The sequence below is a fragment of the Sturnira hondurensis genome, unplaced genomic scaffold (assembly GCF_014824575.4).
Source record: "Sturnira hondurensis isolate 20B ecotype Veracruz unplaced genomic scaffold, ASM1482457v3 Scaffold0006413, whole genome shotgun sequence".
Lineage (NCBI taxonomy): Eukaryota > Metazoa > Chordata > Mammalia > Chiroptera > Phyllostomidae > Sturnira > Sturnira hondurensis.
Window position 1 is genome coordinate 57,598,824 of NW_028079044.1, and position 20,756 is coordinate 57,619,579.

Consider the following 20,756-nt stretch of genomic DNA (forward strand, 5'->3'; position numbering starts at 1 on the left):
CGGGCCCTGTGGCAGCCTGCTTGTAAAGCTCCCAGGTGGTTCTAGTTGATGCCTGGGAACCACAGGCCTAAGCACTGGGTGTTGCCCTGCGTCACCCTGCCTGCCTCCCTCTGGACGGACAGCCAGGGCCCAGCCCAAAGCAGGTGGGTCAGCTTCCCTACCACGCACTGCTCCCCAGTTCCTTTACTCACCTTCAACTCAAGTGTCTCCAGATGAACTGCTGGCCAGTTTTCCTGGCCCCTGCCCGTCATTGTGTGGTGGGGGTGACAAGAACTCAGGCTTCTGACTAGGCCCACTCCTTGGTACCCCAGACCAGTTTTGGCAACAGTCCTGCTGAGGCAGTCTATGGGAAGTCTCCCATCCCCATGTGAGAGGCCGGAGGGCGGGTGGGTGGGTCTCTGCTCCAACTCCTTGGTCCCAGCCCTCCATGCCTCACCTGCAGGCACACCTCCAGTAAAAACCCTGCTGACTGTTTGGCCAAGATTTCCCCGCCTCTGACAGTACTTCCACTGGCCCCTCAGTCTGAAACCCCTTTCTTTGTTGTGTTGGTGTGACTTCCCACTTTGTCGTGTGCAGGAAAGTCCCTCTGTGTTACCCGGGCAAAGGCCCAGGACAGTGTCTTTTGAGGCTTCTGCCCTACAGTCCAGCAAGTGGCCACGTTGTTTTCTGACAGAGAGGTCAAAAACCTTCCATAAACGGTTGAGTAAGTTTTTTGATTGTGTGAGGAATGAGTCCCTTGGCGATACCGACCCCTAGTTCAGCTGCCAGTTATCAATCAGGAGGCAGGAGCTGATGGAAGGAAAACTCGGTTTATTCAAGAGCCAACGACTTGGCCAGAGAGGGACTCTAGCCATGCAGGCCTGTGCTGATTTCAGAGGCAGGGCAGGCAGGGTCAAGGCGTGGGCCGCAGGCCAGTCCGCGGGCGGTGGGCCAGTCCTTGCAGCCCGCCCCTATAGAGCCCCGCTTCGGGCGGGTTTCCCGAAGCAGGGGAGCGAGCCTGGGGCTATCTCGGCGCCACGAGGTGAGCCCCTGGGACTCCAGCAAGGGACAAGTGTCAGAGCCACGTGTGAATCCGCAAGTCACCGTCGTCAGCTACACGGGTGTGAGCGGGTGCGGGGCTTACACGGGGAGTGCTTCCTGCCCTCCCGCCTTCTCACTCACTGCCATTTGCTGAAACGCTGGGACTGGCCCGCCTGGAGCAGAGGCGGTGGGACAGGGTGGTAAGAGGGAGGGCCTGGGATGCTGACCCGCGACGCTGGCCAGGGGGCAGGCAGATGCTGACCTGGGGCCTGGCCTCGCGTCTCTGGGGGGTCCGTGGGCGCCCCAAAGTCAAGGCGCGGCTGCCACCTAACGATTCGGGATGAACGAGCCATAGCGAACGAATGCAGGAGAGCGAACTTTTGTAAACGGGAAAATGCACTTTGTAAGAGGCAACAGATACTGCGTTTTTAGAAACGGCTGGAGGCCGCCAGAGGAGCCCTAGGGAACGCAGGTCCAGGACTGCAAAGCGGGAGGGGCTGGGGGGAGGGTGTCGCCGGACTGCGCAGGCGCTGCCTGCGCCGCTCTCCCCGCCCCGGATATCCGGTCTGCTCCCCTTCCAGCCTCGGGGTTATGGCGCTTTGCGAAGGTTTGGGTTGTGGGAGCTCTCTGCTCTGGCCTCGGGTGCTGCTCTTCGGAGATTCCATCACCCAGGTACCGCCGCCCGTCCGCGGCCCGCCTCTCACTGAGCAGGTCTCTCAGGCGTCCTCGGCCACGTCCCCGCCCAGAGCCACGGTCCCGGCGTCCTCAGCGACGGCCCGCGTTTCTCCCGAGTGTCACCCCCTGCCCTGTCCCCGGCGCAGGATGCCCCGAGACCAGAGCGGTTGGTACCGCTCACGGCGACCCCAGCGCCGCCGGCGTCTGTGGAAAGAGCCGGAGAGGCTCCCGATTCTCGTTCCCGGGCCCAGGGCCACTCGGCGTGTCCCGCGGCGCGGGCTCCCGAGCTCCTCTAGCCTCGGAGGACAGAGCCCGAGTCCGCCCGCTCCCGCGTGCTTTTCTGTAGGGGTTTTAGGAAAGGCCCGGGCGCGCGGTCTCCGTCGGCGGCGGCGGTTCTTTCCAACCAGCGGAACCGGAGTGGCTCCCGCGCCGTCGGAGCGCAGCGCCTTCCGGGTGAGGGCCGGGGAACCGGCCCCTGGGCTTCCTCGGGAGGAACAGGTTATACAGAAGGCCATGATTTCATCCAAAATCATTTCAACTCACGTTAAGGAAAAAAAAATTGGAAAAAATGTTTTTATTTCAGAGGGAGTACAATTGTAAAAATAACTCTCCCGTGGTTTCTCTTTATTATTTTTCTAATATTCGGACATAACTTCCCTAAACCCCTTTCTTATGTGTAGCCAGTAACTGGTAACATAAGTTTTAGGCATCTGGGCCTAAAATCCCCGGGACTGCCAAAGTCCACAGGAATGTGTATCAAAGCGCCCGCCCCCAAGTTCTGTAATTGTCTTACTGGTTCTTTCAACTGTGGAAAGGTGGTCGGGCGCAGCTTCACTTCCTAGCCAAACATACAGTTGGCTTCATCTCTGGCACGGAGGTTTCCTCGCAGCTCTCGCAGATAGTGGTGGCTTCACCCAGGCCTGCAGGGCAGGCTCGAGCCTGGTCCCTAGGGAGGGGAGCCACCGTCCACTTCCAGAGCGCGGCCGCAGGCAGGGATCCCAAGGGGCCTTGGGCCAAGTGCAGGTGCAGGCACTGCCCGGGCACCCGCTGGGAACTGCTGACCCAGAGGCCCCTTGTTTACTAAAGCGCCCCGGTCGCTAGATAAGTACTAACAGGCTTTTCTCTCTTCAGTTTTCTTTCCAGCAGGGTGGATGGGGCGCGTCCCTGGCTGACAAGCTGGTCAGGTGAGCTCAATCCGGCCTGGTCCGCAAGTGCTAGGTGCTGGAGAGTGATGGGTACCCCCCACNGTTGGCTTCATCTCTGGCACGGAGGTTTCCTCGCAGCTCTCGCAGATAGTGGTGGCTTCGCCCAGACCTGCAGGGCAGGCTCGAGCCTGGTCCCTAGGGAGGGGAGCCACCGTCCACTTCCAGAGCGCGGCCGCAGGCAAGGATCCCAAGGGGCCTTGGGCCAAGTGCAGGTGCAGGCACTGCCCGGGCACCCGCTGGGAACTGCTGACCCAGAGGCCCCTTGTTTACTAAAGCGCCCGGGTCGCTAGATAAGTACTAACAGGCTTTTCTCTCTTCAGTTTTCTTTCCAGCAGGGTGGATGGGGCGCGTCCCTGGCTGACAAGCTGGTCAGGTGAGCTCAATCCGGCCTGGTCCGCAAGTGCTAGGTGCTGGAGAGTGATGGGTACCCCCCACCCCAGTTTCATCGCCCTGCCCTAGTCAGAATGGGGGTGCTGGGGAGCAGGGAGGGGCCCCTGGGGGTTCAGGAGCCAGAACTTCCGCCTCTTCGTGAAAGCAAACCCTGCAAGTTTTGGAAAATGTATCAGGGGTTTTGATCCAAAGAACACAGCTGTTCACCATGGAAAGGCAACAAGTTCTTTGCCCGTTGTTATGACAGGTGTGTGAAATGATGAGCGAGTTCAGTGTGAAGGAGGAATGTATTCTCAACCCAGAGTTTGGATGGAAGTTTTTTCCTCCAAAGTCTTTATAAAACATGTCAGAAGTAGTGATGATTTTGGTATGTTATTTGTCAGACAACTTAAGTTTATGCTAAGGAATTCACTAACAGGGAAACAGTGTCCCAAGAGGTAAAAAATAACTATTTAGAAATACTTTCCACATTAAAGACAACGGACACGAGTGCCTGGGGTGTCGGTAAGCTGGCGCCAGGCGCTGTGTCTCTGCCTCCTTGGGGAGAAATAAGCCGATGAGCTGCCAGCCGTCGTCACTCCAGTTTTCTTCGTCAGTGTAACTGACACACCAAGAAAATACACTTATTTCTAAATGTGAAATGTGTTTTTAAAAGTCTTCACTTTCTCCTTTTATTTTCATCCTCTAAACTAGAAATAGAAAAATTGACCTTCCGGCTATTTGCATTTCTAAACGCTGTCTCTAATTCAGCAGACTTAACCTAGAAACGTGCGGGTGGGCCGTTCTGTGTCCCCGCTTGCTGCCCCGTGAAGTGCAGAGGGCGGGGCTGCAGTCCAATTGCACGCGCACCAGGTGCCCAGGCTGTTTAACCACCACCTCGCCTGTCTTTGCAGCCACTGCACAGCACAAAGTGGTTCGTTATTCTCCTGCCCGTGTCACAGCTGATGACAAAGGTGGGGAGGGTGAATGACAGGGTCACACCACTGGGACGGGCAGGTGGCGCGGCCTGGGCCCCTGCTTCCATTCTGGGCTGCCGAGTCGGCACACTTGGGCTCACTCAGACGCCTAGAACATAGCAGTGCTTTTCCTTAACCCAGTAACTTCAATTAGTCCGTTAACCTTTTCTGGACAAATAGAAGGACATATTGAAAAATTAGTTGTTCAAACAACCTGAAAAGCTCCAGGAATTTAATTCAACATTTTAAATGTTTAATTTTATATTAACTATTTCATAGTTAATTTTTGCACTAAAATGTTGTCAAAATTGATAGCGCACAGGTGTGAGTCCTAGAAGACCACCTGGTTAGAAGCTGATTTTGTGGAACTGAGAGTAATTACAAAGGGGACAGAGTTGGAGACAGTGTGTGGTCCATCGTGCCTTGTTCTGTAGCTTCGAGGCAGCCCTGCTGGCCCTGGACACGGAGGAGGCCCCCCGCCCTGCTGCCCCAGGCACCTCTACCTTACTCACCTGCTCTAAGGTGCCTCAGTGCAGCCAGAGGCAGAAGCCAGGCTGAGGGCAGGACTCTGGCACCCTGTGCCCTCATCCTTCAGCCAGGCAGGTCTCTGGAGAAAGGAGGAGGCTGTTTGGGGCCGAAGGGCTACGTCGTGGGGATGCTGGAGGGGTGACTGGGTGGGAGCTCTCATCTGCCATCTCTGCTGAGGGACCGAACAATTTAACAACTCAGTGCTCCGTCCTTTTAGCCCCAGAACCGATACTGGTTTCTGTTCCATGCCAAACTGCCCTTCTGGTGGGCACGTTTGGTCTCTAGCCGTGGCAGACCTGGGCCCCTAACGCCTGCTTCAGCCATCGGGGCCATCGGCACAGCCCTGGCCGGTTCAGTTGCAGTGTACCCTAGTCACCAAGCCTGAAGGCTGCCCTCCGGTCCCGCCCGCATGGCTGGTGGTACGTTTGAAGTGCAAGGTTGTGTCCCTAGTGATGTCTTTGTCGTCACTTCGAGTAAGATCTTTGTTCCCAACAAAAGCATTGTAACGGTTCTAAGTCCATTAAAACTTTGAAAATGTATTGATTATAGGAATTTGAACCAAAATGAAGCACATCTGTTTGCTAATCGTACATTAAAATCCAAGATTTATTTTTGAAACAACTTTTTATTACGGATAATTTCCACGCTCTACAAACGCACCCATGGTCACAGCGCCGCACTGACAGAGCCAGGGCTCTGTCCCAGCCCGAGCTCCGGAGCCGGGGTCGGGCTTTCCCTCGCCACACGGCGCTGAGACTCCACTGTGGGTGTTTTAGGAGGCAGAAGGCACCTGTTGATTACCTGGCTTAAACTGAAACAACTGCTGTGCTGCTAGAATGATTTAATCAATGCAAAGCTGTGGGGTGATGCTGACGGGTAAGAGGGTCACCCCTAACCTGTGCTCCGCTCCACTGCGGACGCTGGGGGTGGGTGCTCTACCTTCCACTCAATTTTTTTTAATGTTCTTTTTTAGTCTTTTGGTTTTTATTTTTATCTACTCAACTTTGCTGTGAATCTAAAACTCTAAGAAAGCAGACTATAAGAAAGTCTCAAATACTCCGTACAGGTATTCCAACGAACCGGTGTTACCTTCCAAGTCCAGCTTATTAGTGATCTTTTGTCTGTGATTCTTGCTCAGACTCATGCCTCCCTTCAGCAAACTCCACTTGCAGTTTTCTTTTATTGATTTGAGAAGGAAACATCACTTGTTGTTCCGCCCATCTGTGCGATGATTGGTTGCCTCTTGTGAGTGCCCTGACCCAGGATCGAACCCACAACCTTGGCGTGTGGGGATGACACTCTAAGCGACTGAGCGCCCTGGCCAGGCCTGTAAACTCCATTTTCAAAGCACCCCACTCTGCCGTGCATGGAATTAGCTGGTCTGCAGGCCAGGCCATGGCCCTTGCCCTGTGGTTGCCCGTCACTCTTCGGGGCTATGCCAGCTCACCCCTACCTTGGCACGACCCCAAGAACAGCATGCGTAGCTCTGCTGTCGCTCTGACCAGAGGGAAACTGGGCAGGCGGAGCAGGCAGCCCAAGCTGGGAGCGCACCTCCCCCATGAGAGGGCTACAGGGTGGAAACAGTTCACAATTCATGCTTGAAATCTTTTCATTTCAGAAAATGTGACGTTCTGAATCGTGGGTTTTCAGGCTATAACACCAGATGGGCCAAAATCATCCTTCCAAGACTCGTCAGGAAAGGGGGCGTTGCGGACAGCCCAGTGGCGGTCACGGTTTTCTTTGGTGCCAATGACAGCGCGCTGAAAGGTGAAGGCGGTTTGCGTTTTTCTCGTGACAGCAGACACCACTGCGCGTGCTGCTTCCTCGTGCCTGAACAGACGAAGTTCCCTGAGTACTTAGCACCTTTCTTCTGCCCGTAACGCCAGGGAACTCTGTTTCTACTTTCTGCCCCCCCGGGGTGCTGGCCCAGGTTCAGGCTCCGACGGGCCAGGGTCCTGGAGCGCTGTGCTCCGCCTGGCCTCCCGGCAGAGCTGGGGCAGGGGGACGCTCAGGTGTGCACCCTGCACAGTGGTCTCACCGACCCAGAGAGCAGCTCGGGCAGCCCCACCCTGGGTGTGGCCTGCGACCCCAGGTGATAGGAACCGGGTCAGAAGGACCTTGTGCCAGGCCGCAGCCTCTGTCTCTCCTCTATGGGGGCGACAGGAGAGCCATCTGCACGGTGTGGAATCAGCCTCGATGAGGAGGGTTGGTGGCCACCTGACAGCGGTTTCTCCAGGGTGGCAGCCACCTTTCCCTGCTGTTCGTGGGCACCCTGGGGACATCTCAGGTGAGGCTTGGGCAGGGGACCTGCTGCCTGCGCTTGGCAGTGGGCTCGTCGTGGGTTACAGGGTCAGCAGGGACTGCCAACGAACTGCCTGGGTTACAGTGAAGTCACTTCTCCGTATCTACACATAGACTTTGTCTTCAGTGGTGACGTTTTACCAGACTCAGGACAGGGCAGAAACGCTTTGTAAGCATAGAAGTAATGGAGGAAGTTGCAAAGGAAGAAAATATTTTGTGAAATAAAATAGTTAATGTCTAAAATAACTACTTTAAAAAAATAACACAAGCAAAATATTTCCAAAAATATGGTAGACAAAAGGTTGATACCTTTCATGAAATCAAGAAAAATATTAACTCCAATAGAATAATGGACAAGGGCGGGAATAGACAATTCACAAAGGAGAAATTAAAAACAAATGTTTTAAAATGTGTGAACACTTGCCCCCCCCCCCAAAATGCAAATGAGCACACAGAATTTTGGGTTTTGACTCAAACAAGGAAGTGGTGTAAGCAGTGAGTTTCCAGCCTCCCCGAGGTCCCGGTGGGCACGCCTGTACTTTCCAGGGAATTCTCGGGGGCCAGGGATGCAGCCTAGTGTGTCACGTGTCACGGCAAAACCAGGGGTGCCGCACGGGGCAGGGGGCGCCCATGTGGTCGCCTTACCAATAAGTCATGTGTGTTTGTGAACCCTTTAAGGAAACATGCTCATAACGTGATGTGTTCACACTCATTCGTGATGTGAAAAAAAGCATACAGCAATGTGTCCTTGATGTGACCCCCCCCCTTTAAAAAAAAAAACACCACACAGCTGCGAGGGGAAGACGGGAAAGATGTGCGTGGAAGTACCTACTGGGAGGACTGCGGGGGGCCGATCTTCTCTGTCGCTGCCCTTACGTGCAGTCTGCAGGCGGCCTGCAGGGGGATCTGGGACACCCGTGGCAGCCGTGGCAGCACTAGGGGACTGTGCCCCTGTCGGGCAGGCACCTGGCCCTCAGGGCTGACCTAATGGGCAGACGTCTGTGAGGCAGACCCTGTTCTCTCCACCGGTGACGGGATGGGTACAGAGGGGCTGAGCGCTTGCCCAGAGGCGGGTGGCTGCTCAGTGGCCGAGCTGGGGTGGGGCCTGGCTGTCACTCCACAGTCCTCCCCACATCCAGCCCGACTGACTGCGAACCTCTTGTAATCACAAGAGGAGGGCGACAAGAGTGCCCTAAGGCCCCATGCCAGAGCTTTGGTGGTTTCGTGAAGGCCTGTGTCCTTGAATCCTTCCCCCTCCTCTGGCCTGGGTGCTGCCAAGTTCCCCGGGGACATCGCGAGTTGTGGGCATCTGAACAAGCGCTCATCTTAACTGCCCCTTGAACTGGAACTGTGAACGCGAACTATGTCTGCATTCCCCCGACAGATGAGAACCCCAAGCAGCACATCCCCCTGGACGAGTACGCGGCGAACCTGCGGAGCATGGTGCAGTACCTGCGGTCCGTGGACGTGCCCGCCAGCAGGGTCATCCTGATCACGCCGCCCCCGCTCTGCGAGGCCGCGTGGGAAAAGGAGTGCCTTGCACAAGGTGAGCCGGCCGGGGAGCGTGGGGAGAACAGTGGGGTGCCCTCCAGCCTGTGCCTGCAGGTTCCCGGGGGTCTGTTGGTCCACATTGGCCTGTGTTTGCAGTCGAGCTAAGGGAAGAAAGCATGGCTTCCACAGAGGCAAACCCGAGAACTTTCAACACAAAAGTCAGAGCCTCGCTTTGATTTTCTGCCATGTGTCTTCCCAACTCCAAGGTGCTTGTGAAGCCACTAAGGACCATGTGGACGCCGAGCGAGCGTGTCCAGACTGACAGTGGCTTTCCATGTGGTGCTGAGGTGGGGTGGGGCAGCTTTGTGCCTGCGCCGCTGAGGTCCCGTCTGGGGTGTTCTGACCCCCCCCCAGTAGTGGGAGGTGCCTGCCGCACCCTGCTTCACCCATTTTAGTCTGTGTGGCCCTTTCTCCACTCTGCCACCCTTTGACTTCTCAGGCAGCAGGACCTTGGCTGCAGGAAGTGCTCTTGCTGAGCACTGTGGGCTGGGCCCAGAGGTGCAGCGGGTGCCTCCCAGGCTGCAGCTCGAGGAGGTGGTCGTCCATTCCAGCAAACATGTTTTAAGTGGGGTGCGGTAGGGAGAAAAGCTGTTATCTAGAACACAGCAGGTGTTGCTCCGTGGGATTTCACTTCCGTGGGTGTGCGCATTGAATCCTGGTGCCACACATTTACTACTTCCATTTTTGGCAGCCGGGCGCAGGTGCCATTGGGCGTGGTTCTCGTGTGGTCTGAGATCAGCAGCTCTACGTCCCCTGGGAACTCGGGAGCCTTGCAAATTCTGGAACTGCCCCGGGCCCACCTGCTGAGTCTGCGGTCCCAGGTGGAGCCCCTACATCCTCCAGGTGACCCTGAGGTGCGCTCAGGTTCCAGACCCACCACATTGGGCTGAGCCAGCTAACTATGGCCCACGGGCTACAGCAAGGGGAGCTTGTTGGGACACAGCGGGGCCTGCTGCTTTGCAGACTGCGCTGCCCCTGAGCAACACTGGCAGGGCTGACTCGTTGCTGGCGGACGGTGTGCCTGCAAAAAGCATCAGCTGCCGGCCCTTTGATGAGCCCCGAGTCGGGTGCCGGTGGCGGGTGCGCCCCCTCCCAGCTCCTCCCTCCTCTGGTGGATCGTATGCGGTGTTATCTCCACGGTATTGCGGTAGCTCCTTGTCACGTGTAAAGATCTGGGGTCTCACCACAGCCTTTGGCTGTAATGCAGCCCTTCCTGGCCGCTGGCCCAGCTCCTCCCAGCCTTTCCTGCGTGGGACCTCCGTCCAGTGTCCTCAGGAGGCCGTGGGGAGGCCTGGCCTTGTGCTGATCCCCAGGCCCCCAGCTGGCCCCAACAGGTGCGTAAGTCCAGGCCTGATGACTGGACTAGGAAACCGTCTGGGTCACTGGGTCAGAATCAGCACAAGACCTAGTCCTTGGGTTGATCAGTTGTCACGTGGATTCTCTGTTCTCCACAGGCTGCAAGTTAAACCGCCTGAATGTGGTGGTTGGTGAGTACGCCAGCGCCTGCCTACACGTAGCCCGGGACTGTGGGACTGAGGTGCTGGACCTGTGGGCCCTGATGCAGAAGGACGGCCAGGTACGGTGGCTCACTCGATCCTGGTGGGGTGCATAGGGACCCAGAGCAGCAACTGAGATGTGCCTGGCTGAGTGGGCAAGACAGTTGTCCCTTTCACCACTGGGAAGGACAGGGGCAGGAAGGAGTGGAGAGGCTCCTCCGCTGCCGGCCCTTGCCGGTCAGGGTCTGCCCACGGGAAGAGAGGGGCCGCGGACGGTTCCTTGTGAGGGCGCCCAGGCCCTTCACGGTGCGGCGTGTGGGGAAGTGAAAGCTTGCACTAGGGAAAACAGTTTAAGTAGAGTGTGCTGTCAGCTGAGATTTGTGTGATGCGCTAAGTAGCCCTAATTATAGTTTTTTTAAGTCCAGAAAACCCATTTAAAAATACAAAAGGTAAAAGGAACGATATGCAGAGCAACAGTCTGACAGTGTCTGAGATGGACACACTCATGTGGGCCCCGGCTGCCACTCCCAGGCCTTGCACAGGGGCACACTTGTCCTTGGAAACCAGGACCTGTGAGCAGCAGCTGCCGAGGGCAGCGGGTGCAGCACCCAGAGTTCCGTGTTCGCCTGCGGGAAGGTTGGAAAGCTGCACCCCACTGGGCCAGGGGTTCTCCCCAACCCCTGCAGCTTTCGCACAGGAAGTGCTGGGACTGAGGGGTCGACCTTCCGAGATCATGGTCCAGAAGTGCTGTGAGAGGCGGGCCCTGGAGCCCTGGTCTGAGAGCTGGAGCCAGCGTGCTGCCCAGGCTCTGGTCGGGTGGGGGCTCGAGTGGCAGGAAGGGCCTCCACCCCCCCACCCACCCCCCACAGAGAACGGGCGCTAAGGACCTGGGGGCGGGGACTGCCTCCTGCAGCTGCTGTCCCAGCCCGGGCGGTGGGGCCCGTCCTCTGTTCCCGATGACTGCCTGTCAGTTCAATACCTGACCAGAGGCAAAGGGGCCCCTCTTGGAACTGCTGCCCCAGGAGGGTGTCCCTGCGACCAGAGGCTGCAGGAAGCCCACCCTGCACTACGACGAGACGGCCGCCGCTGTGGGTGGGGTGGCAGAGGCAGGGCACCGCGCCCGCCTTTCACTGAGTCCTCTCTCCCCCGACAGGACTTTTCATCCTACTTGTCAGACGGACTCCATTTGTCACCGAAGGGAAACGAGTTTCTGTTCTCCCACCTCTGGCCTCTGATAGAGAAGAAAGTCTCCCCGCTGCCGCTGCTGCTCCCTTACTGGCGAGACGTAGCAGAGGCCAGACCGGAGCTCAGTCTCCTCGGAGACGGGGACCATTAGGCACAGGAAGTGAAGGCTGTGGCTTTTCGGAACAAGGCATCACCACGCACCGGAACCCCAAGAGAACTGGCCAAATATTTTTCTCAAGCTTAAGCCTTTGCTCACAACCCCGGAACAAAAGCCACCGTCGTGTGAGACCGAGATGAATAAAAGCACGGTCCTGAGGTGGGTGGTTTGGACGCTCAGTTTGCCAGCTGCCGCAGGGTCTCCCTGCGCTGCCTGCCGGTGCCAGAAAAGGGGACGACAGTTCCGCTTTTTAAAAAGTGAGTTTTATAAAAAATGATTTCCTTACATTCAGCTGGGAACTGCTTCACTCCCAGACACACCCACACACCTTACATCCGATTCCAAACGTGTAACTATAAAATACAAGAATGTCATAACTAGTTAAAAGACCACAAAGTACAAGTTCAAGTATTAGTGTAACAGTTATCTGCGTAACAAACATCCTTAAAGAAAAGACACCATTTATCACGGGGGGAAGCTTTTAACTAGGATTTTAAGGAAATCAGAATTCCGTCTGACGACTTCCTCTTCACACAGTGTAAGTAAGTGCACACCGTCCAGAATCAAGGCACTAAAGCAGGAACAACACAAACAGCCACTCGCAGGCTGACTCCAGGGGGTTTCAGACTCCCTTGGGAGGAATTAAAGCTGCGGGCCCAGGAGGGGCACCCGCCTTGGCCCTCTGACCGCCACCGGTCTTCACGGTGAGAGACTGCTCACATACTCCCCTGGGCCACTGGTGTTTATAAAACAGGTGGCTGTAGTCTCACTCTGAAGTAGTTGAGGTTTTGTGAGTTTTTTAAGCAACAGTATTAGAAACACATGAAGATACTTACAAAACAGACAAACCACCCTGCAAGTTGGGGCCCAAGAGAGTGGGCAGGGTTCTGTAACTCGACTGGGACTCCCACTGTAAACAGAGTGACTTAGTTCTAGAAAGACCAACCTTAAAATTCTACAGAAACATTGGCACAAATTACTCCTAAATGGAGATGTGTCCTCCCTGCCCGTGGCAGCTCTGGGTATCCCTAGAAACAGAACCCTAACTTCGCAGAGAACACATAGCTCCGTTTTCCATCTTGCCAGCAAAAGAAAAATAAATTACTCTGTGTTCCAGCTGTCCTCCCCAGTAACTGCCCAGAGCCCCCTCGTTCCCCGCCCTGCACGTGGAGAGCGGCGTCTCCGCACTGGCACCAGTACGAAAGGTCAGTTTACAAAAACGTAAATACTTCAGTGTGATCCAGCCGTGTGTTCTGCTTTTGCACCACAGGTCGAAGGGTACTTCAAACAAACACTAAAACCTCCAGACAAGCCAGATTCACCGCACCTGGTCACACGGGAAAGGGCCTAACCACGCGAGTGTGTGTGCAAAGGCAATCCAAACACAAGCAGCACCTGCTGGAAGTCACTTCCTTGTTCCTCCCAGACCTTCACAAAATCTGTGAGTGATTCTAGGTCAAATCTGTAAAAACACTTTGCCACTCAGGTAGGTCACAGCGCGCAGGACGCCGACCCCTGGGCTAGCACTCGGTTTCTTTGCTGTCGACACGATTCTGCCGCTGCAGCTTGAATGACGAGGCCTTCTCGCTCCTGGTGACTGGGTGGTCCGTGAGGTCCTCGAAGGACTTGGCGGCTGTGCTGCTGCTGGGGAACGGGTCCTTCTCAAAGCAGTCCTCATCCGCATGCGAGTCTGTGCTGGGGTCCTCCTGGATCGTGTCCATCCGCTGGTGGTCCAGTTTCGGAGCCACAGGCACCAATGGCGGCACAGCGACGGCCTGCAACGGCTGCAGGCGGCCAGGGGTCTGTGGCCCCGGAAAGGGCTTGATGATGCGAACTGACGCTGAGTCCATGCTGCTGAGCATCTCGACATTCTGCAAAGACGGGGGGAGGAGATGGGTGGCGTCCTGCAACCCAGCTCACCACCCAGCGGCCCTCCTAGAGACACCCAGATCCATTAGGCCAAGGAAAGCGTCCTCGACTCAGGAGTGACTGGAAGGCTAGCTTTCAAATGGCCCCGCAACTGACCGTTTCAAGGCCCAAAAGAGAATTTATAACAACTCTGTCAGGTTCAGAGCTCAGCTGCAGGCAGCCATGGGGATGGGCCGAGCAGCAGCCGTTTGTGTCTCCCTCCACTTTCACCTTCACTGTTGTCCCTAGACCTGACCTCCCCCCACACACAGACCCTTCCTGTTGCAATGCAGCTGGGTTGCTAACGGGAGGTCTTATTAGCAAGGTCCCACGTGCGACCGAGAATGACTTACACTGGGGTGGAACAGGGACAGAGATTCGTACTGCTTGTCCAGCTTCTTATCCTAGGAAGAGAATAGGGAAAGGTTCCCACAAACGAAATTCAGTTAAGTGCCGTTCCTCACAGGCTGCTCCTAATACAGAGAGGGTAACTTGGGACTCGCAGAAAGTGGTCTGCTGCCAGCCTACAGGTGTCTCCTTTGCACAGAACGACACGTGTTTTCGGGTGGTCAGAAAGGCCAGGTCCAGGCAGTATTTCTCTAAGCAATTGCCTGCTGTGGGTAGGAGGGTCCCAAGGGCACCCTCCTCCCTGATGTCCAGGCCTGGTCTGTGCCAGGGCAACACTGGCCATGGCCGCAAGTGGAGGGCCAAGGGGGCTGGACCTCAGTGCCCAGCCCACCAGAGCCTACCATCCCCAGCTGTCTCCAGGGTCCTGTGGCCCCAACCCCTCACGGAACTGGGCCTTATCACCTACACCCTACGACTGGAGGCTGAATGCACAGTTCCATCCACGGCACCAGGCAGGAGGCTGAGCCCATGAATCTGCCTGGCTTCCAGGCCAGCTGCCCTGAAGGAGCTCTGTGGTCAGAAACAAGCCAGCCCCTCCCTCTTCACAGCAGCTTTGCTCAGAAATCAAGGGTCAGGCTTCAGAGCCCACAAGTGTACGTTTCACTCAAGTGAGAGCCCCCATAGTGGAGGGCACTGCTGTCCCTCTGCCAGGCTCCCACCTGTCACTATAGAAATGGCTCTGCCTCAGCCCAAATGCTTGCTCCCTGGAGAGTCTCCTGCCCAGGCCTGTCAGGCTCGGTGCCCCACCCTGCCCAGAGAGGCCAGCCGTGAGCACTCCTGTGTGAGCTGCGCCAGGACTTCCCATGTGCGCCCGGGAGGGGCCCTGCAGGAGTGTCAGCCCAGGTCCGACCTCATCTGCAGAAGACAAGCCCTCACATCCAGAGAAGCAAGGGGAACAGGTCTGTAAGAATGGCTTTGAAAAAGCCCCAAGATGATAAAGTGCCTGGAGTCCCCAGACACACCCAATTCAGTGTGTCTGCTGGTGCTCACTTGAACGGAAATGACAGCACACTCTTACTCGCCAGGAGTGGCTGCACGCCCGTGCAGTGATGCCAGGATGTGGACGGTGCAGGGCACCGCCCTGTGCACATACCACACCTGCCAGAGGGCCCAGCAGGCCCAGGGAGATGGCGCCCTGTGCTCGGACTACACAATTCCTCGGAAACTCCACGAGAGTGAAGCACCCACACAGTAAAATTATTCACGAGACAATCAGCTGAGCTCCTCACAAGATGTGGTTTCCTAGGTGCAGCACCTAGAGATGTCACTGGAAACATCAGATTCTGTTAAGAATAAACTTCACCTTTTCTGAGGAGTGCATGATTGGAGTTTTCTCTAAAAACTGTGAGAAAGTTTGTTCCTTAGGAAGGGCGACTCACCACACAGTGGACGAGCACGCTGAGAGGAATCCAGACCACCAAGGAGAAGACCAGGACGGAGCCCACGATGTTGTCTGCTAGGAACTTCCCTGCGAACAACTGGGGGAGTTAATGTTGCGATCAAATACGTCGCAGATCTAAATCTCAGGGCTCTTACGACGTCATCACTGGGACAGACACCACAGACTGCTGGCTAGAGGGCACTCAGACCCAGCTCAGGGAGGGGCGGCTGTGGCGCCCCTGTGAGGCTTGACGCACCCCACCCAGAGCGAGCCCTGGCGGTGCACAGGCGACAATGCTCAGGGGGTGGAGGGGGGAGCCGTTGGACCGAGGCTGCTGGTAACCATGCTTTACAAGGACAGGGCTGCTCTCTGGGTTTGCCTTCTGCAGCTGAACTCTTACCTGTGGGCCCAGAGGACAGAATGCCTCCTGCTTCTGCAAAATCAGAGGCCCGTTTATAAATAAAAACTCACCAACCAGCGTTCAGACTCACACCCTGTGGGACCAAACCACGCGGACACTACCACGTGCTCACTTTAGTGGAGAAGGAAGGGCGCGCTTGGAGTAAGTGCCGACTTCCCTCATCTGAGGCTGCATCCATACCACATGGCGAACATCTCCACCCTCCATTGTGTGATCAGAGCGCAGGGGACCGAAGCCGCGCTCTTCAGTTATCATCACAGAAACAGGCGGACCACCGCCCGGGGAAGTCGCCTACCGAAAGTATTGATGCTCAGCTGGTCAATGAAGTCCCAAAAGCGCTCGATGACGTCCTGGACCCGTTTCTCACATTTGCCCTGTGAACAGAGAGCAGCGTTACCCCTGAAAGAATCACCAGGGGACGAAAGTCGAGAAACTGGTCTGTTGAAGGCCAGCGTCCAGTGAGGGCGCCCCGACGGGACACGGCCAGGCTGCCTGGAGAGAGCGCTCTAACACGCCCTCCTCCGTGCACTGCATGGACAAAATCATGTTTCCCTAGAGAGCAAAGGGTCTGACTTGGGTGGGTCAACCTGCTTCTAGACTTTTCCTACTCAGCACCTGTCTCAAAATAAAAACTTGCATTTCTGCCATCTTGGTCAATTTTATAATTAACCTAGAAAACCAAATAATCAGGACCCTCTGCCGAAAACCAGCCAACTCTGCCAAAGCCCCCCGACCTACGTGGGCTTGCTCTCCGGTCAGGCCCACACGCCGACCTCCCCTGCGAGTGCGGAGGGAGGATGTGCAGCGTTGGCGTCTCAGTTTCCTTCCATGTGCAAAACTGAGTATTCACGACATAAAAACTTCCCATTCGGCAGGTAGAGACAGAAGCCGTGTGTGAATAAATACTCACATTCATGTCACAGAACCCCACCGTACAGGGCTTCCCTTTCCTCAGAAACAGGTTCCTCTGCTCGGCGTCGACGTAGGGCACGCAGCGGCCCGTGGGGTCCCGGCAGCACACCTTGCACGAGTTGTCCGTCTCTGAAAAGAGCGGTGGCTGCATTTCCTCGGAGACGAGGCCGTCCTTCCCCTCGCACCCCCCGCCCCCGCCGTGCCCCCACGGCGGAAGGAGAGCCTTCATTCCTTATTGCCAGAGCTAGCACCATCCACATCCCGCCCCTGTAGAAAGAACCTGAGTCCACCTCCTCCATCCTCAGTACAGGCCACGAGGCAAAAAAAATAACCACTCGGGAACGTTTTCTTTCTCTGCTGGAGCAAAAGAAACCAGACCACCCCCTCCGCTTCACAGGGCTTCAGAACGCTGCCCTCCCGGCTGCTGCACGTCCAGGACGCCCCAGAAACCAGGGCTGTAGACAGAGCTGCCTCCCTGTGGGCGTGGCTCTCAGTGCCCCGGGACAGGAGCCCAGTGGCCAGCCTCTGACAGGACATGGGGACAGGAGTGATGGAGCATCAGATAAGCCACCAACACCCACAGAAACAGCGGAAACGCCCAGGAAGTCAACTGGCAATGTAACAGGACAGACTTCATCCAGGTGAGTAGGCATTTACAGTCACAGAAATCAATGAGGACACCAAAAATGAAAAACCGCCTCAGAGGGAAACCAGGCTTTGTCATGTTCGTCACATGTCTCCAGGGCCTCACTGTGTGTCCTCTCAGGGCCCCTAAGCCTCTTGCCACTTGCTCAATAGTGTCTGCTCGGCATGGGCCGCATCGTGTTCCTCTGCACAGCCCTCCGCCTGGAGGGACACTTAGTTTGTCGGGAAGGCGCCGAGGCCCAGCCCAAGGGCTGTGGCGGCTGTTTGGAAACCAGCAGACGTCCCTCTGGGGTGGGGCAGCAGCTTGGACCCACCGATCCCTGAGGCCCTCCTCAGACCCAGGGGCTCCAAAAGTAACACGGAAACCCAAGGACAAGTGTCAGAGGTCAGCATGGCGTCACCACCCATTACTAAGCACAACCCCTGCACAGGTACCTGGCAGCGAGCACCCTGAGATGGGCCAGTCCTGGAATCGGCCCTCTCGGGTGAAGGCTTAAAGGAGCCTCACAGTTCAAGGCCAACAGGACACAGGCAGCTTGCTGCTCCTGTCAGGGTGTGTGGGACACAGGGGAGGGGCGGCAAAGACAGACCTCCACCCATCCATCACCCACAAAATTCCCTCCTACCCTGCCCCACACTGGGCACATGGTCTGAAAACATGGCAAGAAGTGAGACTAGGAAGACGGTTTCTGCAGACAAGGTGGAGGAGCCAGGACCTGAGCCCAGAGGCCTGCTGGTCTCCACGCAGCCCTGCACAGCCGGCAGCAGCAGGGAGCGGTGGGCACCCCGGGGGTCCCAAGTGGAGGCCCTGCGCCAGGCGGACACAGGCGCCTCCTGACCCGCGCCAGCCTGCCGCGGGGCCATGTGCTCACCATTGCACGCGCAAGACTCCAGCTGCTGCTCCCTCTCACAGAAGGGGATGCACTTCCCATCCTTGCACTTGCCCAGGTCCAAGCACACGGTGTCGTCCTCGGCATTCCCGGGAGGGGGGCACTCACTGCTGTTACCTGGAAGCACCAACAAGCAGACGCCCATGAGGCACAGCCCCCAGGTCTACAGGGCGCACCGCCCACCCTGTCCCAACGGGGAGCCCTGGCCTAGCAGAAAGGTGTGCCAGGCCCTCAGAAGGTCCCGAATGTCCACACCCAGTCTCCGGGCCTTTGCCTCCTCCACACCTGCCATGCAGTGTGCTTCTCTCACACGTGTAAACATGCACACGTGCCGTGGCCACTAATAAAATCCCACCAGCACCACGGCAGGGACTACAGGCAAATGTCATGTGGAAGCCACGTGCTAGGACAGCCACCTTCTCCCTCCAAGGTGTGTCCTACCTCAGAACTCTGGCTATGCTGGTCCTTCGTCCCCAATCTTCTGGGGGGACTGGATGGCTTTTGCCTGGGTCCCCTCGCCCCACACACCTCTCTCCTGCTGGGGGGCAGTTTCCAATTCACATCTCTCTGGCTGACCCCAGTTCTCTCTGGACGCCCCGCCAACCCGGAGGCTGCGCTCCCTGGCAGCACAGACCTGACCTGCTATGCAGGACTCAGCCTACGTCCAGCCCTACCCCCCACCCCTGCACATCCCCCATACATGTGTCCTGAATGAATCAGTGAGTCTGAGGACAAAGAAGAGTGACTAAAGGATGTCACACTCGGGAGAGGATGGAGCGAGTGACTCATCCTGGAAAGTGAGCAGCACAAGCAGGTAACAGTCAACAGGAGAGCAGAGGAGAAGCCGTGATGATAACAATGAATGCGCCCCGAGTTGCTGGGGGCGGGGGCTGGGCGGGGACACAGCCTCTCCACTGAGAAAAGGAACCAAGCCCAAGGTTTCTAGGTCAAGGTCTGCAGGGCAGTCTGTGGTGCAAAGCTTGGCGAAAACACAACAGAGCTTCTGCTGGGATCCCAGCACTCGCTCCCGCGGGGCCTCCCAGCCGCCTCCAGTCTGCAGGGCCCTTCACCCCCGGGCATTCGCTGGGTTGCCGGGACATTCGTTCCACAGCTGGCCACGAAGGACGGCAGGCCCCTAAGCCCAGTGTGCAGTGGGGCAATCCGGAGCTCAGTCGTGGCACAGGTCACCAGGCCCTGCCCCCAGAGGTGTGGATGCAGACGGCCCCGGCAGGGGACCAAGAATGACCACGCCCAGCGAGACCCTGTTTCTAACAGGACACGTTGCCGCCACTGATGCAGGCCGCTTCCTCACGATGAACGGGTCCTCTGCTAGCTGCTGCCCATGTAAAGTAATACGAGGACAAAAGTCCACTTACTAAGAAGAAATGCATTTTATTGAACTGTTGTACTTATACTTATTTAAAAAGAAAACATCTCCCTGGCTGGTGTGGCTCAGTCGATTGAGTGTGGGCCTGCAAACCAAAGGGTCACCACTTCAATTCCCAGTCCGGGCACATGCCTGGGTTGCGGGCCAGGTCCCCAGTAGGGGGTGCACAAGAAGCAACCACACACTGATGTTTCTCTCCCTCTCCTTCTTCCTCCTTTCCCCTCTCTCTAAAAATAAATGAAATCTTAAAAAGAGAGAGAAAAAACATCTTTCTGAATCTGCTTTATTAAAGACCAAAATGCTGAGCACAGCTAGGAAATGTTTTTAGAGCCTGACCGAGATACCCAAGCTCCCGGTACCCGCCAAACCAGCAGTGCTGACAGATCTCAGACCGTAAAAACCACAGTTACGTGTTACAAGGCACACCTGGAAAAACCAAAGGACAAACCAAAAGGAGACACTCCTCACACCCACCGGGATGACCACCACCAACATGGGACAATAAATGCTGACCAGCGCGTGGAGAAACTGGAAGCCCGCACTCCTCTGGTGGGGGCGGGGGCGGAGCAGCTGCCCGGGGAGACAGTCTGGCAGCGCCCCAAAGGCCAGAGAGGGTCACCATCCAACCCAGCAATTCCACTCCTGGTCGTACACAGCAGGGACGCGGAAATGAAGCACAGAGTGAGTACTCACAGCCAGAGTGACAACAAGGGAAAGCCCGCCGGCTGACCAACGAGCAAAGGGAAGGTGGGACACAGCTGCTGGAGGGGGCAGCGTTCAGCAACAGAAACGAATGGCGCGCTGGCCCAGCCACAGCAGATGTGAGCCTTGAGAACACCACTCCGAGGGGACGAAGCAGGTCCCAACAGGCAGCGCACTGTGACTGCACTGTGATTGCACTGTGCAGGATGTCAGAACAGGCACAGCCACCGAGACGGGGAGACGGGGAGCCTGGGCCAGGGTGCGGAGATCTGGAGCGTTGACTCACGTGCACGGGGCTGCTTCTGAGGTGACGGTGTAAAGTCACTGTGGTGGCAGGCGCACAAACATGAACCCGTTGACACCTACTGACCTGCACACACCGAGTGGATGAACACTAGCGAATGCTACAGTATGTCCGTATCTCAGTAAAGCTATTCAAAAATCCAACCAGCCAAAGGATAAAGTTATAAAACTATGAGAATGGGAGCGGTATGCCAGACAACAGGAACCACTGCCACCATCAAAAAACCCCAAGCGGCGAGCTGCATGTTAAATGAAACATCTCCAAGTCCAAAAGCACCACAAGGGTGGAGAGAGACAGGCACACTGGTAATGGACGGGCAGGAGAAGAGGGCACA

General features: G+C 56.6%; 2 protein-coding genes across 6 annotated transcripts in view; one reads left to right on the forward strand and one right to left on the reverse strand.

The window, feature by feature from the left end:
* Positions 1-75: 75 nt before the first annotated feature.
* IAH1 (isoamyl acetate hydrolyzing esterase 1 (putative)) lies at positions 76-11,626 on the forward strand. Of its 2 annotated transcripts, none has more exons than XM_037048696.1 (6): positions 76-348; positions 2,827-2,879; positions 6,393-6,541; positions 8,460-8,621; positions 10,081-10,202; positions 11,276-11,626. In XM_037048696.1, exons 1-6 carry the CDS (start codon positions 346-348, stop codon positions 11,456-11,458), a joined length of 672 nt encoding a protein of 223 aa, XP_036904591.1. In that variant the 5' UTR covers positions 76-345; the 3' UTR covers positions 11,459-11,626. The 2 variants fall into 2 exon arrangements, with proteins under 2 accessions (XP_036904591.1, XP_036904590.1); XM_037048695.1 differs by lacking the exon at positions 76-348 and adding an exon at positions 1,573-1,692.
* A 548-nt stretch (positions 11,627-12,174) lies between these two features.
* Positions 12,175-20,756, reverse strand: part of ADAM17 (ADAM metallopeptidase domain 17) — a 39,794-nt gene continuing 31,212 nt past the window's right edge. For 3 of the 4 annotated variants that reach the window (XR_005066846.1, XR_005066845.1, XR_005066847.1), the window contains 7 exons: positions 18,012-18,146; positions 16,493-16,623; positions 15,878-15,956; positions 15,160-15,248; positions 13,726-13,776; positions 12,845-13,335; positions 12,175-12,811 (listed from right to left, as the gene is read on the reverse strand). Coding sequence is in view for 1 of the 4 variants with exons in the window: in XM_037048694.1 (XP_036904589.1) it covers positions 12,985-13,335; positions 13,726-13,776; positions 15,160-15,248; positions 15,878-15,956; positions 16,493-16,623; positions 18,012-18,146 (836 nt within the window). In the remaining 3 variants the exon portion in view is untranslated. Of the gene's footprint in view, positions 13,336-13,725; positions 13,777-15,159; positions 15,249-15,877; positions 15,957-16,492; positions 16,624-18,011; positions 18,147-20,756 lie in introns of all 4 variants that reach the window. The other variant, XM_037048694.1, reaches the window with a different exon arrangement.

Coding starts and splice junctions, on each gene's coding strand:
- IAH1 (XM_037048695.1), top strand. CDS start 1,612: ATGGCGCTTTGCGAAGGTTTGGGTTGTGGGAGCTCTCTGCTCTGGCCT. Junction 1,693..2,826: donor TCGGAGATTCCATCACCCAG/GTACCGCCGCCC, acceptor TTCTCTCTTCAG/TTTTCTTTCCAGCAGGGTGG. Junction 2,880..6,392: donor CTGGCTGACAAGCTGGTCAG/GTGAGCTCAATC, acceptor TTTTCATTTCAG/AAAATGTGACGTTCTGAATC.